This window comes from Budorcas taxicolor, chromosome 2, assembly GCF_023091745.1.
Source record: "Budorcas taxicolor isolate Tak-1 chromosome 2, Takin1.1, whole genome shotgun sequence".
NCBI classification, from domain to species: Eukaryota; Metazoa; Chordata; class Mammalia; order Artiodactyla; family Bovidae; genus Budorcas; species Budorcas taxicolor.
Genome location: NC_068911.1, coordinates 174278338 through 174291299, shown reverse-complemented (window position 1 = coordinate 174291299; position 12962 = coordinate 174278338). Strand labels below are relative to the sequence as shown.

General features: G+C 52.0%; 1 protein-coding gene across 1 annotated transcript in view; it reads left to right on the top strand.

The window, feature by feature from the left end:
* EPHB2 (EPH receptor B2) overlaps positions 1-11075 on the top strand; it is a 137308-nt gene extending 126233 nt beyond the window's left edge. The window contains exons 9-15 of the mRNA XM_052635730.1: positions 725-847; positions 1392-1639; positions 3462-3677; positions 4537-4686; positions 5953-6146; positions 7963-8118; positions 10798-11075. Of these exons, the coding sequence (XP_052491690.1) occupies positions 725-847; positions 1392-1639; positions 3462-3677; positions 4537-4686; positions 5953-6146; positions 7963-8118; positions 10798-10906 (1196 nt within the window). The 3' untranslated portion in view covers positions 10907-11075. The remainder of the gene's footprint in view (positions 1-724; positions 848-1391; positions 1640-3461; positions 3678-4536; positions 4687-5952; positions 6147-7962; positions 8119-10797) is intronic.
* The last annotated feature ends 1887 nt before the right edge of the window (positions 11076-12962 follow it).

Here is a 12962-nt window from a genome sequence, read left to right as displayed (position 1 = left end):
AAATCCATATCAGATCAGGAATTAAATGCATATGCCCCGTGTCCAGCCTCCTGCTGATCACCAAGGAATATGAGATCCAGAAAAGTTTGAGACCTAGCTAACAGAGGGACCCAGGAGGTGGGCCTAGGAGCTGTGGGTACTCAGATGCTTATGAGGCAGTCCCTCCAGTGCCTGGGATGCCTGAGGCAGCCAAAAAGTCTCCTGAGCAGAGAGCAGGCCTGAATTAGGCCTTGAGAAGCAGGGAAATCTTAGCAAAAGACCAAGACCATGGTCTGTTGCCTGCTTTTTCTGTATTTTTGTTCCAGTTCCCTCTGCTCCTTTCTTGTCTTCCTCTTCCTTTACTTTGCACCCCCTGATTCTCCATCACAAGCGTGACCAGCCTATCTGTCCTTTCATGCCCACGCTCGAACAGACCTTGTTAATCAATCCCCACAGTCTTTTAGCTGCTGGAGGAAGCCCTTATTAATCAATTGCAGTTGGAACAAAAACTAGAACCTATTTGCTATCCCTGCTGACCTTTCTGTTCCTCTCACCCTCTACTTAGCTCAGTGCCCACCTGCTCACTGAGACCCAGAGAGGTCAAGGGAAAATGCAGGGGGTTGCCAAGCTCTTCCTGGGGCCCTGTGGGAGAGTCCTTCCCTCCGCAGAAGGACTGGTTCACACTTTTCCCGTCTGTCCACCTCTTGAGTCTGTGCACGTGACTAAGCCTGACCTTCTCTCCCAGTGACCCCAGGCATGAAGATCTACATCGACCCCTTCACCTACGAAGACCCCAATGAGGCAGTGCGGGAGTTTGCCAAGGAAATTGACATCTCCTGTGTCAAAATTGAGCAGGTGATTGGAGCAGGTAGGTGACTGATACCCTCCCAAGTACCATGGCCTCAGCCATGGGTAGGGGGGACCACCCCAATGTGTACTCCTGGGGTGGAGGGTAGGATGCCTCAGAGGACCCTCCAAGGCCTGAAGACTCAGAATGTCCAAGGTGCAAGGGCTCCCAAAGATGTCCAGTAAAACTACCTCCTCATCACATGAGGAAATAGGCCCAGGGAAGGAGCTTGCTCACATCAGAGACCGAGCTAGTTCTGGGACCCGGTACTCTGGACTCTGTCTAATGCTTTGTCCTTCCTGCCATTCATCCCAGGTCCCTCGCTCCATCTCCCCAGGTCCCCCTACATCCTCACCCCACGCCTAGCCAAACACCACGGCTTGGCCATGAAGGGTTTACCCTTCCTCCTGAAGGTGGCTGAGACTCTTTGGGGCCCTTGCGTTCTCTAAAGGGATTCTGTGTCTGCAAGGATTAACTGGCCCCAGGGGCAGAGGTGACAGGGAAGAGGGAGGTGGCGCTTCCACCTGCTAAGTGACATCCTGCCTCTTTGGTGTGTCTGTCCCAGGGGAGTTTGGTGAGGTATGCAGTGGCCACCTGAAGCTGCCGGGCAAGAGAGAGATCTTCGTGGCCATCAAGACCCTCAAGTCGGGCTATACTGAGAAGCAGCGCCGGGACTTTCTGAGCGAGGCCTCCATCATGGGCCAGTTCGACCATCCCAACGTCATCCACCTAGAGGGTGTGGTCACCAAGAGCACACCTGTGATGATCATCACTGAGTTCATGGAAAACGGCTCCCTGGACTCCTTCCTCCGGGTAGGGAAAGCCAAGAGTGGTGGGGCAGGAAGAGCAGTGGTGAACATAGCTTCATGCTGTCAGAGCCTGAAAGGTCTTGGAAAGATCATGGTCAAGAATGGCTTGCTTGCTGCCACTTTCTATTCCTTTACACATGGTGTACATGCGTGCTAAGTCACTTCAGTTGTGTCTTGACTCTTTGCGACCCTATGGACTGTGGCTGTCCAGGCTCCTCTGTCCATGGGATTCTCCGAGCAAGAATACTGGAGTGGGTTGCCATGCCCTCCTCCAGGGAACCTCCCTGACCCAGGGATAGAGGGATTGAACCCACAACAGGCATTGCTAATAAATCCCAGACTCTCTCCACTAAACCCAGAAGCAATCTCAGAATCTTTCTCTATCAGGGAAACCACGGCCAGTTGATCAGAGTTGGCATACAACCTGAAATCTGTTCCCTCCAAGCACTTAGCCAGCCTTCTCATAACGCCCAAGAGAAAAACTGAGGCTCTAAGAGAAGCAGAGTGTGCCCAAGGTTACCCGGAGGCTCGAGATGAGAGCCAGGACTGGATCCAGGTCTCCTGACCCTTAGTCCAGAGTTTCCACCAGGTTTGGATTTCCCCAAAGCTATAGAGGAAGAGTTTGGAGCACAAGGCAACAGACGAAAGTTCTAGGCCCCCCGAGAAGTCAGTCAACCAGCTAGATAAAGAGCACTGACTAGGAATCAGAAGTATGCCATTGGAAGGGGAGGGATAAACTGGAAGATTGGAATTGACACATACATGCTACTATAAATAAAATCTTTCCCATCATCAGGGTCTTCTCCAGTGAGTCAGATGCTGGGAAAGATAGAAGGCAAAAGGAGAGGAGGGCACCAGAGGATGAGATTGTTAGATGGCATCACTGGCTCAATACACATGAACTTGGTTAAACTCTGGAAGATAGTGAAAGACAGGGAGGCCTCGCATGCTGCAGTCCATGGGATCAGAGAGTCAGACAGGACTTAGCAACTGAACAACAACATATATATATATATATATATATATACATACACACACCTATAAGATAACTAATAAGGACCTACTGTATAGCACAGAGAATTCTACTCAGTACTTTGTAATGACCTATATGGGAAAAGAATCTAAAAAGAGTGGGTATACGTATAACTGATTCACTTTGCTGTACACCTGAAACTAACACCGCATTGTAGATCAGTTATACGGCAATAAAAATTTTTTTAAAGAAGTATGCCACTGAACTACCTATTTAACAAATATTTATTAAGCACCTAGTATGTGCCAGGAGCCTTCCATGCACCTTCTTGTTGAACACTGAGTGCCCTAGAAGGTGGGCATTACTTATTCCCATTTAACACACAGTTGAGGACACAGGGGCTTCCCTGGTGGCTCAGCTGGTAAAGAATCTGCCTGCAATGCAGGAGACCTGGGTTCAATTGGTGGGTTGGGAAGAGCCCCTGGAGAAGGGAAAGGCCTGGTATTCTGGCCTGGAGAATTCCATGGACTGTATAGTCCATGGGGTTGCAAAGAGTCGGACATGACTGAGCGACTTTGACTTTCAAGACTCTGAGAGGTTAGGTCACATGTCCAAAGTTGCACAGCCAGCAAGGGAAAAAGCCAGAATCCAACCAGCCCCGGAGTCCATGTTCTCTCCGCCACCCTGAAACCAGCCTCTCCTGGGCCTCTGTATGGCCTGAGCATCTGAGTCCTTTCCACAGGGAGCCCAGGCCGGGGCGACAGGGTCCCAGTCTGGTGTCCCACTGTGAGAAAGCTCCAGAGATCTGACACACGCACTTCCATTCACTCTGTTTCCTCCACTTCTCCCAAAGCAAAATGACGGGCAGTTCACAGTCATCCAGCTGGTGGGCATGCTACGGGGCATCGCGGCTGGCATGAAGTACCTGGCCGACATGAACTACGTCCACCGCGACCTGGCCGCCCGCAACATCCTCGTCAACAGCAACCTGGTCTGCAAGGTGTCTGACTTCGGGCTCTCACGCTTCCTGGAGGATGATACCTCAGACCCCACGTACACCAGCGCCCTGGTAAGACGGAGGCAAGGGACAGCGGAGCCGCAGGGCCGGGAAAGAGGGCGGACGTCCGTCTCTCCCCACAACACATTCTCACCAACACTTGCTCATGCCAAGCGCTGTTCTGAGCCCTGGAGAGGTAGAGACACAAACCCCGATTTCTGCCCTCTTGGAGCTCACAGGCTGGTGGGCACAGATGTACAGAGCACTACTGAGCAATGGGGCTAAGAGTCAGACACCAGACTTAGGAGGCAGGGGAAGGCTTGCTAAGAGGGAATGATAGCTGAGCTGAAAGCCAAGTGCCAGTAAAAGTTTGCCAGATGCTGTATTCTCATGGGCAGGTATGACTGGCACACAGGCTGTCGGGAAAAGTGGTGGGCAACCATGCTGGAGAGGTAGGCAGGGCCACATCTTGGAGACCCTTGATTGCCCAGGCTCAGGACTCTCTCCTGAAAGCTGTTACGGTTGTTGAAGAGTTGCAGGGAGGCGGGGCGGGGTGGGGGTGGTGGTTTTGCTTTTTGGCTGTGCTGGGTCTTCACTGAGGCATGCAATCGTGCTTCCCTAGTTGCAGCTCCAGAGCATGGGCTCAGTAGTTGCCGCGGACGAGCTTAGTTGCCCCACAGCATGTAGGATCCTAGTTCCCCCGCCAGAGATCAAACCCATGTCCCCTGCTTTGGAAAGATGAATTCTTAACCACTGGACGACCAGGGAAGGCCCTGTTGAAGAGTTTTAAACAGAAAGGAGTAAGACAGTCTAGGGAAGCAATAAGGCACCTTGTGACTGTGCAGCATGGGGCGGAGGGTAGGGAGCTTTGCCAGCAGAGGCCATTCGGCTCAGCCTCCCACCCATTGATGCTCCCTGTTCTGCTCCCCAGGGTGGGAAGATCCCCATCCGCTGGACAGCCCCAGAGGCCATCCAGTACCGGAAGTTCACCTCGGCCAGTGACGTCTGGAGCTACGGCATCGTCATGTGGGAGGTGATGTCCTACGGGGAACGGCCCTACTGGGACATGACCAACCAAGACGTAAGTCTGCAAGGAGGTGGGCATAGCCTCTCTGGCCAGCCAGGCGGGAGGGGAGGACCTAGAACGCTAGGGCTTTTGCTCGACTTTCAGCAGGTAGGAGCAAGGTCTCTGAGATCCTGGGTCCGGGCAGCTCCCAGCACAGTGTTGGTTGATTCAAACATCTGCACAGGACCCTGGACTCTCCAGGGGGTCAGGAGGAGAAAAGGCCCATGCATGCATGCTAAGTCGCTTCATTCGTATCCAGCTCTTTGCGACATGTGGACTGTAGCCAGCCAGCTCTTCTGTCCATGGGATTCTCCAGGCAAGGATACTGGAGAGGGGTTGCCATTCTCTTCTCCAGGGGATCTTCCCGAGCCAAGAATCAAACCCGCATCTCTTATGTTTCCTGCATTGGCAGACAGGTTCGTTACCACTAGCACCACCTGGGAAGCCCAGAAAAGGCCCACCCATCCACAAATAGGCAGATCTTCAGGATCCAGCCACCTGTGGCCAACCCTAAGCGACCATGTCTGCCCCTCAGGGGTTCACCTCCCATGTGAGGGACAAGACAGTCATTCAGGGAACCAGATGGAGTTAACAGGTGCTATGTATGGCCAGGTGGTAAAGTGAAGAAGGCAGGCATCAAACCCTGCAGGTGCTCAGGAAAGGGAACGTGGCACAGTTAGCCATGAGGTCTATACCGATAGCTGGGACTCAAACAGTAGTGAGACTTGAAGATGTGAGGACTTCCAGTGGAAGGAACAGCCTGTGCCAAGGCCCAGAAGTGGGACGACGAGGGGTCATGCTGGGGAGCAGTGGAAAGTTGGTCAGAACGGTTGCTGAGGTTCAGTAATGGGGTGTTTGAAAGTCCCTCTCTAGGAATTCTGATTTGCAACAATGCAGAACAGGGAATAAATACTTGAGCAGGGAAGATACCCACAGTCAAGCTGGGGAAGACAAATTTGGCCATGCGGGCAGGATGGCTTGGAGAGGTGTTTGGGCTCCTTTCCCCTAACAGAGCAGCCAAAGGGGGGTTGTTCAGAGGAGAGTGGGCCTGGTGGACCCTGAGGCAGAGGGTATCTTGGGGTGCTGAGTGGAAGGGGAGCCAGATGCCCAGCTTCCAGGCCAGACTGAGGTCAGAGATGGTGGGAACCCAGGCTGCCTCCAGGAAGTGAAGATGGTTGCCACGGCGCAATCAAATAAGCCTGTCCTGCAACGCACTGGGGGCAGGGCCAGAGAACAGATGCGCTTACCTCACCCCCGGAATCCCTCCCTGCCCCTCCCCAGGTAATCAACGCCATAGAACAGGACTACCGGCTACCACCGCCCATGGACTGCCCGAGCGCGCTGCACCAGCTCATGCTGGACTGCTGGCAGAAGGACCGCAACCACCGGCCCAAGTTCGGCCAGATCGTCAACACGCTGGACAAGATGATCCGCAACCCCAACAGCCTCAAAGCCATGGCGCCGCTCTCTTCCGGGTACGTCCCCTGCCCCGCCCCTTTTCCCAGAGCCGCCTGGCCCCGCCCACTCCTGTGGTTGCTGAATTGGGATGGGGAAGGACAGTGCCAGGGTTTTTTGGGAGGCTGCCTGCCTTGCGGTGCAGGGTGCAGGGCACAGGCTATCCTGAGGAGGAGAGGGAAGCCCGAGATGGGTGGGAGAGAAAGCATCTTTTAAAACGTGGTCAGAGAGGACAGGGTTTAAAAGAAATTATCGGTATCTTTTTGTAAAATATTTATTTGGCTGTGCTGGATCTTGGATGTGGCTCGCAGGATCTTTAGCTGTAGCATGTGGGGGATCTTGTTCCCTGACCAGGGATGGAACCAGGCTCCCCCCCTGCACTGGGAGTTTGGAGTCCTAGCCACTGGACCACCAGGGAAGTCCCAGTTCTCAGAATCTTGGTGAATAGATTTACTCCTCACTCAGGTTCCTACTCCACACTTAAACCTGGACCCTCTAACTTGCATTTGCATCCTCCTCGACACAGCCATGCTTTCACACACACACACACACACACACACAGTCCTACACATGTACATGAACGCTCATTTGGGCACAAACGCTCATGCTTATGCTCACAATCTCTCACACACAGATACACTCATTCCCAAGCTCTCACACGTACACACAACCATACGTATCTGAGCATGCACATTCAGAAGTACTCACAGACCACAGAAAACACAGGCACGCATGCCCCCGCGCTGGGGTTACCATCCTCGTAGCAGAGACTGGCTCAGGTGCACAAGCGTCAGCTTCAATGATCCGAGCGCTTCCCTTTGCCCAGTGGTCCCAGGGCACCCTGCACCAGACCTGCAGCCAACCCTGGCTCTCCCTGGGCGGCTTTCACAGACTGGTCCCAGCCCTGCACATCCTTACTCTTCAGGACCCTCGACCCCATGGGCTGTCTGAGGGGTGTCTGGCTAGATATCCTCAGGGTCCAGGGCTGGCTGTGTCCAGAGACTCTCTGGGCCCAAGTCCTTCACCTGCCAGGAGATGTCCATGTATGCCCCTTCCCATCCCTCCTCACCACAACCCTGCCTCAGCTACTCCTGATTCTCTGGATAAAAATCATTCTGAGCGTTTAGCCTCATGATGGTCACTTCACACCTTGCCTGCCCGGAAGTCATTCCCACCAGCCCCACCAGCTGTGTCTGGACTTTGTAGATGTGGCCCACAAGATCGGCTTCCTGTAGCATAGCCAGGGTAGGGGAGGACAGAGAAGGGCATTGGGAGAGGAAATGACAAGTACTCAGCACAGTGATGGGACTTTCCTGGCGGTCCAGTGGCTAAGACTCTGCACTCCCAAATGCAGAGAGTCTGGGTTTGATCTCTGGTCAGAGAACTAGATCCCACATGTCACAGCTAAGAGTTGGCATGCCACAACTAAGACCGGGCATAAATAGATGATAGATAGATAAAATCAGCACAATTAGTCCAACTGAAACCCTCCCCCAAAGCAGCGGCATGGAGACCTGTCCCTGCCTCACCACTGTGTTCCAGCCTCTCAGCAGTCCCCTAGAGGCTTCCCTAGACTGTCCAGATGGCCCCACCTTTGATACCTGCACACATACTCACTCTCACCTACTCACACATACACGTGTGCACATTTATGTGGGTTCAGACTCACGCCTGCTCTCGCACAGAAGTGGCCACATGCATACACACTGTGTTCACACACATGGATGCACACAGGCCGGTACACACGCAGCCTGCATCTGTGCCCACGCCCACGCTTACCCTCACCCCTAGGGCAGCACATGCACTGACCGTACCTGTCGCCACCCCATCCCCTAGAATCAACCTGCCATTGCTGGACCGCACGATCCCCGACTACACCAGCTTTAACACAGTGGACGAGTGGCTGGAGGCCATTAAGATGGGGCAGTACAAGGAGAGCTTCGCCAATGCCGGCTTCACCTCCTTCGATGTCGTGTCACAGATGATGATGGAGTAAGTGCCCAGCCGCCTCCACCCACCACCGTGAGCCCCCCTCTCCACCCATCCCGCCAAGCACAGGGGCTCTGGAGAGTGAGGAATTGACAGTGTCCCAGCAGGGATATGGGGGACCAAGGAGCAAGATGGCCAATGCAGAAATCACATTCTGATCAACACCCGGGTCTCCTGCCACCCACTGGCTTTTCAGTTCAGTTCAGTTGCTCAGTCGTGTCCGACTCTTTGCGACCCCATGGACTGCAGCACACCAGGCCTCCCTGTCCATCACCATCTCCTGGAGTTTACTCAGACTCATGTCCATCGAGTCGGTGATACCATCCAACCATCTCGTCCTTTGTCATCCCCTTTTCCTGCTGCCTTCAATCAATCTTTCCCAGCATCAGGGTCTTCTCAAATGAGTCTGCTGATTTCCTTTAGGATGGACTGGTTGGATCTCCTTTCAGTCCAAGGGACTCTCAAAAGTCTTCTCCAACACCATAGTTCAAAAGCATCAGTTCTTCGGCACTCAGCTTTCTTTATAGCCCAACTCTCACATCCATACATGACTACTGGAAAAACCATAGCTTTGACTAGATGGACCTTTGTTGGCAAAGTAATATCTCTGCTTTTTAGTAAGCTGTCTAGGTTGGTCATAACTTTTCTTGCAAGGAGCAAGCGTCTTTTAATTTTATGGCTGCAGTCACCATCTGCCGTGATTTTGGAGCCCAAAAAAATAGTCTGTCACTATTTCCATTGTTTCCCTGTCTATTTGTCATGAAGTCATGGGACCAGATGCCATGATCTTCGTTTTCTTAAGCCAACTTTTTCACTCTCTTCTTTCACTTTCATCAAGAGGCTATTTAGTTCCTCTTCACTTTCTGCCATAAGGGTGGTGTCATCTGCATATCTAAGGTTATTGATATTTCTCCCGCCAATCTTGATTCTAGCTTGTGCTTCTTCCAGCCCAGTGTTTCTCGTGATGTACTCTGCATATAAGTTCAATAAGCAGGGTGACAATATACAGCCTTGATGAACTCCTTTCCCAATTTGGAACCAGTCTGTTGTTCCATGTCCAGTTCTAACTGTTGCTTCCTGACCTGCATACAGATTTCTCAGGAGGCAGGTCAGGTGGTCTGGTATTCCCATCTCTTTCAGAATTTTCTACAGTTTATTGTGATCCACACAGTCAAAGGCTTTGGCATAGTCAATAAAGCAGATGTTTTCCTGGGACCCTCTTGCTTTTTCAATGATCCAGTGGATGTTGGCAATTTGGTCTCTGGTTTCCTCTTCGTTTTCTAAATCCAGCTTGAACATCTGGAAGTTTACGGTTCACATACTGCTGAAGCCTGGCTTGGAGAATTTTGAACATTACTTTGCTAGCATGTGAGATAAGTAAAATTGTGTGATAGTTTCAGCATTCTTTGGCATTGCCTTTGGGATTGGAATGAAAACTGACCTTTTCCAGTCCTGTGGCCACTTCTGAGTTTTCCAAATTTTCTGGCATATTGAGTGCAGCACTTTCACAGCATCATCTTTTCGGATTTGAAATAGCTGAACTGCAATTCCATCACTCCACTAGCTTTGTTCATAGTGATGCTTTCTAAGGCCCACTTGACTTCACATTCCAGGATGTCTGGCTCTAGGTGAGTGATCACACCATCGTGCTTATCTGGGTCATGAAGATCTTTTTTGTACAGTTCTTCTGTGTATTCTTGCCACCTCTTAATATCTTCTGCTTCTGTTAGGTCCATACCATTTCTGTCCTTTATTGTGCCCATCTTTGCATGAAAAGTTCCCTTGGTATCTCTAATTTTCTTGAAGAGATATCTAGTCTTTCCCATTCTATTGTTTTCCTCTATTTCTTTGCATTGATTCACTGAGGAAGGCTTTCTTATCTCTCCTTGCTATTCTTTGGAACCCTGCATTCAAATGGGTTTATCTTTCCTTTTCTCTTTTGCCTTTCACTTCTCTTCTTTTCATAACTGTTTGTACAGGCTTCTCAGACAACCTTTTTGCATTTCTTTTTCTTGGGGGTGGTCTTGATCACTTCCTCCTGTACAATGTCACAAACCTCCATCCAAAGTTCTTCAGGCTGTCTGTCTATCAGATCTAATCCCTTAAATCTATTTCTTACTTCCACTGTATAATCATAAGGGATTTGATTTAGGTCATACCTGAATGGTCTAGTGGTTTTCCCTACTTTCTTCAACTTAAATCTGAATGTGGCAATAAGGAATTCATGATCTGAGCCACAGTCATTTCCCAGTCTTGTTTTTGCTGACTGTATAGAGTTTCTCCATCTTTGGCTGCAAAGAATATAATCAATCTGATTTCGGTATTGACCATCTGAGTGACCTTGAGCAAATCACAGGACTCCCCTTAGCCTCAGTTTTCTCTTCTGTGAACTGGGGTGTGGTAGGAAGAGCAACAGAGATAAAAGTGAACACATGGGTACTTAGTTCTTGCAGGGTCATGCAGGGTCCCTTCTCCTCCCCTGTAGCAAAGGAGACGCGTACACCTAGGTGCCCTCACTCCCAACCCCCTCTCTCCTGATCTTAACATTCACTCACTCCAGCTCCCCTCCCCCTTCCCTTGCTCTCTCCAGTGAGAAACCCCTGGAATAGCCCAGGTGGTTCTACCTGGATGGAGTCCCTCCACGCTCACGTGTCCCTAACACATGTGTTTCTCTCCCCAAAGGGACATTCTCCGGGTTGGGGTCACCCTGGCCGGTCACCAGAAAAAAATCCTCAACAGTATCCAGGTGATGCGGGCACAGATGAACCAGATCCAGTCGGTGGAGGTTTGACGTTCACCTGCCTCGGCTCACCGCTTCCTCCAGGCCCCGCCCCCTCCGCGCCCCCAAGCCGGCCCCCGGTTCTCGGTCCACCGCAGGGTCAGCAGCCACCTGCCAGGAGGCCACCGGCAACAGGAAGAACCAAGCAGCGCTCCAGCCAGGAGACATCACCAAGAATATGTGCAACTCAGATGATGGAAAAAAAGGGAATGGGAACAAAAGAAAATAGATCCTGGGAGGGGGCGGGAAATACCGAGGAATATTTTTTAAAGAGGATTCTCATAAGGAAAGCGATCATCGTTCTTGGAGGAAAACAAAAAGAAAAAAAAAAAAGGGCTTGGGAGATCCATGCAGTTTGTCCTATCGGAGATCAAAAGCAGTTTCTCTCCAACTCCCTCTGGGAAGGTGACCTGGCGGGCGCCAAGAAACACATTCAGGAAAACAAATGTGAAGGGGAGAGACAGGGGCCCACCCTTCTCTCCTGTCCCTAGCGCTGCTCTTCCAGGTCTCGCTCAACAGCAACGTGCCAAGCGGATGGACAGGCGGACAGGCAGCCACCCTTGGAACCAGCCTGGTAACATCCAATCCTGCTGCTCCCGGGCGATCAGAATCTTTCTGTCTTTGGAAAATATTTTAGAAACTCCAATGAAAGAGACTTGTTTCCCCTGTCAGCTCCCGGGGCTGCGAAGGGATTTCTGTCCCCCTGGGTCAGGGAGAACATGGGGACACCTGAAAGGTCAGCCTTTCTGAGGCTGGGCACAGCACCCGCCGCCACCTGGATCTGAAGCTGCACGCCCAGATCATGGGCCCAGTGCGGCGGCCCCGGCCCAGCGGGGCACCCACTCCCACCAGCCCCCATCCGGAGGACTAGCTACGACTGCCACCAAGGACTGCTCCTGCATCTGGGTTTGTTTACAGCAATTCGTGGACTCGGGGGTATTTTTGGTCAGGGGTGGATTTGGTTTGGGTTGGGGGGGGGTGGGAACGGGACTTGTTGGTTTTTTTTTTTTATGACAATGAAGTGACACTTTGACATTTCCTACCTTTTGAGGACTTGATCCTTCTCCAGGAAGAAGGTGCTTTCTGCTTACTGACTTAGGCAATACACCAAGGGCGAGATTTTATATGCACATTTCTGGATTTTTTATATGGTTTTCACTGACATCCTTCCCTTCTCCCCACCCGTCCCCCACTCCGCAGAGAGTTTCCCTCCCACTGCCAGGCCTCACCAAAGCCAACTGCCTAGGGGCCATCTGGGCCATTCAGAGACTGAGGTTTGGGCGGAGGGTAGGGGGCCAAGGTGGAGGACCAATCCCACCCCAGGACTGTCTCTGAGAGCAAGAGATTAAGAAGGGAGAGGCGGCCGCGGGGTCAGAAGTCTCTGCCTGCATCTTGGTGCTCCTTCTGGCCCAGTCTGTCCAGTATTTTGCAGGTAAATCGGCCCCTCCGAGGTTCCCGAGTGCCCTCAGATGGCCAGAACCCCCTTTGTCTCTGGAAAGCCTCAATCAGGCTGCACCAGAGGCCAGGACCCGGATCGTTCACTGTGATACCCCAGCCCTCGAGTGGGTCACCCTCAGACCATGTGCTGCCAGGCTCCTCTCCTCCGCTGGTAGGACAACCCGTGATTCTCTCCCCACCCACTACCCTCCACCGGACCCTTGCCCAGGCCTGAAGGCCTTGGCCAGGAGAAAACCCATCCGTCAAGGGGTCTGGCCACAGACTCTGCTGTGAGCTAATGCAGGTACCTGAGCGGAACAATCAGTTAGTGGATTGAATGGAAATAAAGGCTTTAGTTAGAAAATGACCCCTGTTCTCTGTAAGCAACGAGAGATCCTGGCACCCTTGGGACACGTCAAGTGACCCATGATGCTCTTCTAAGGGACTGTTCCTCCCTCCGGATTCAAGAAGGCCCGGGGCTGAGAAGACTCATGGAGGACGCCAGTGGTCCAGGTGGCCTTCTCTGGCTCGTCAAAAGCACAGGCAATGAAAGTTGAGTTGGAAGCGGCTCAGAACTTGGGATCTGATGTCCTATGAGTCGGTGAGCCACTGCAGGATACAGCAGGAGCAG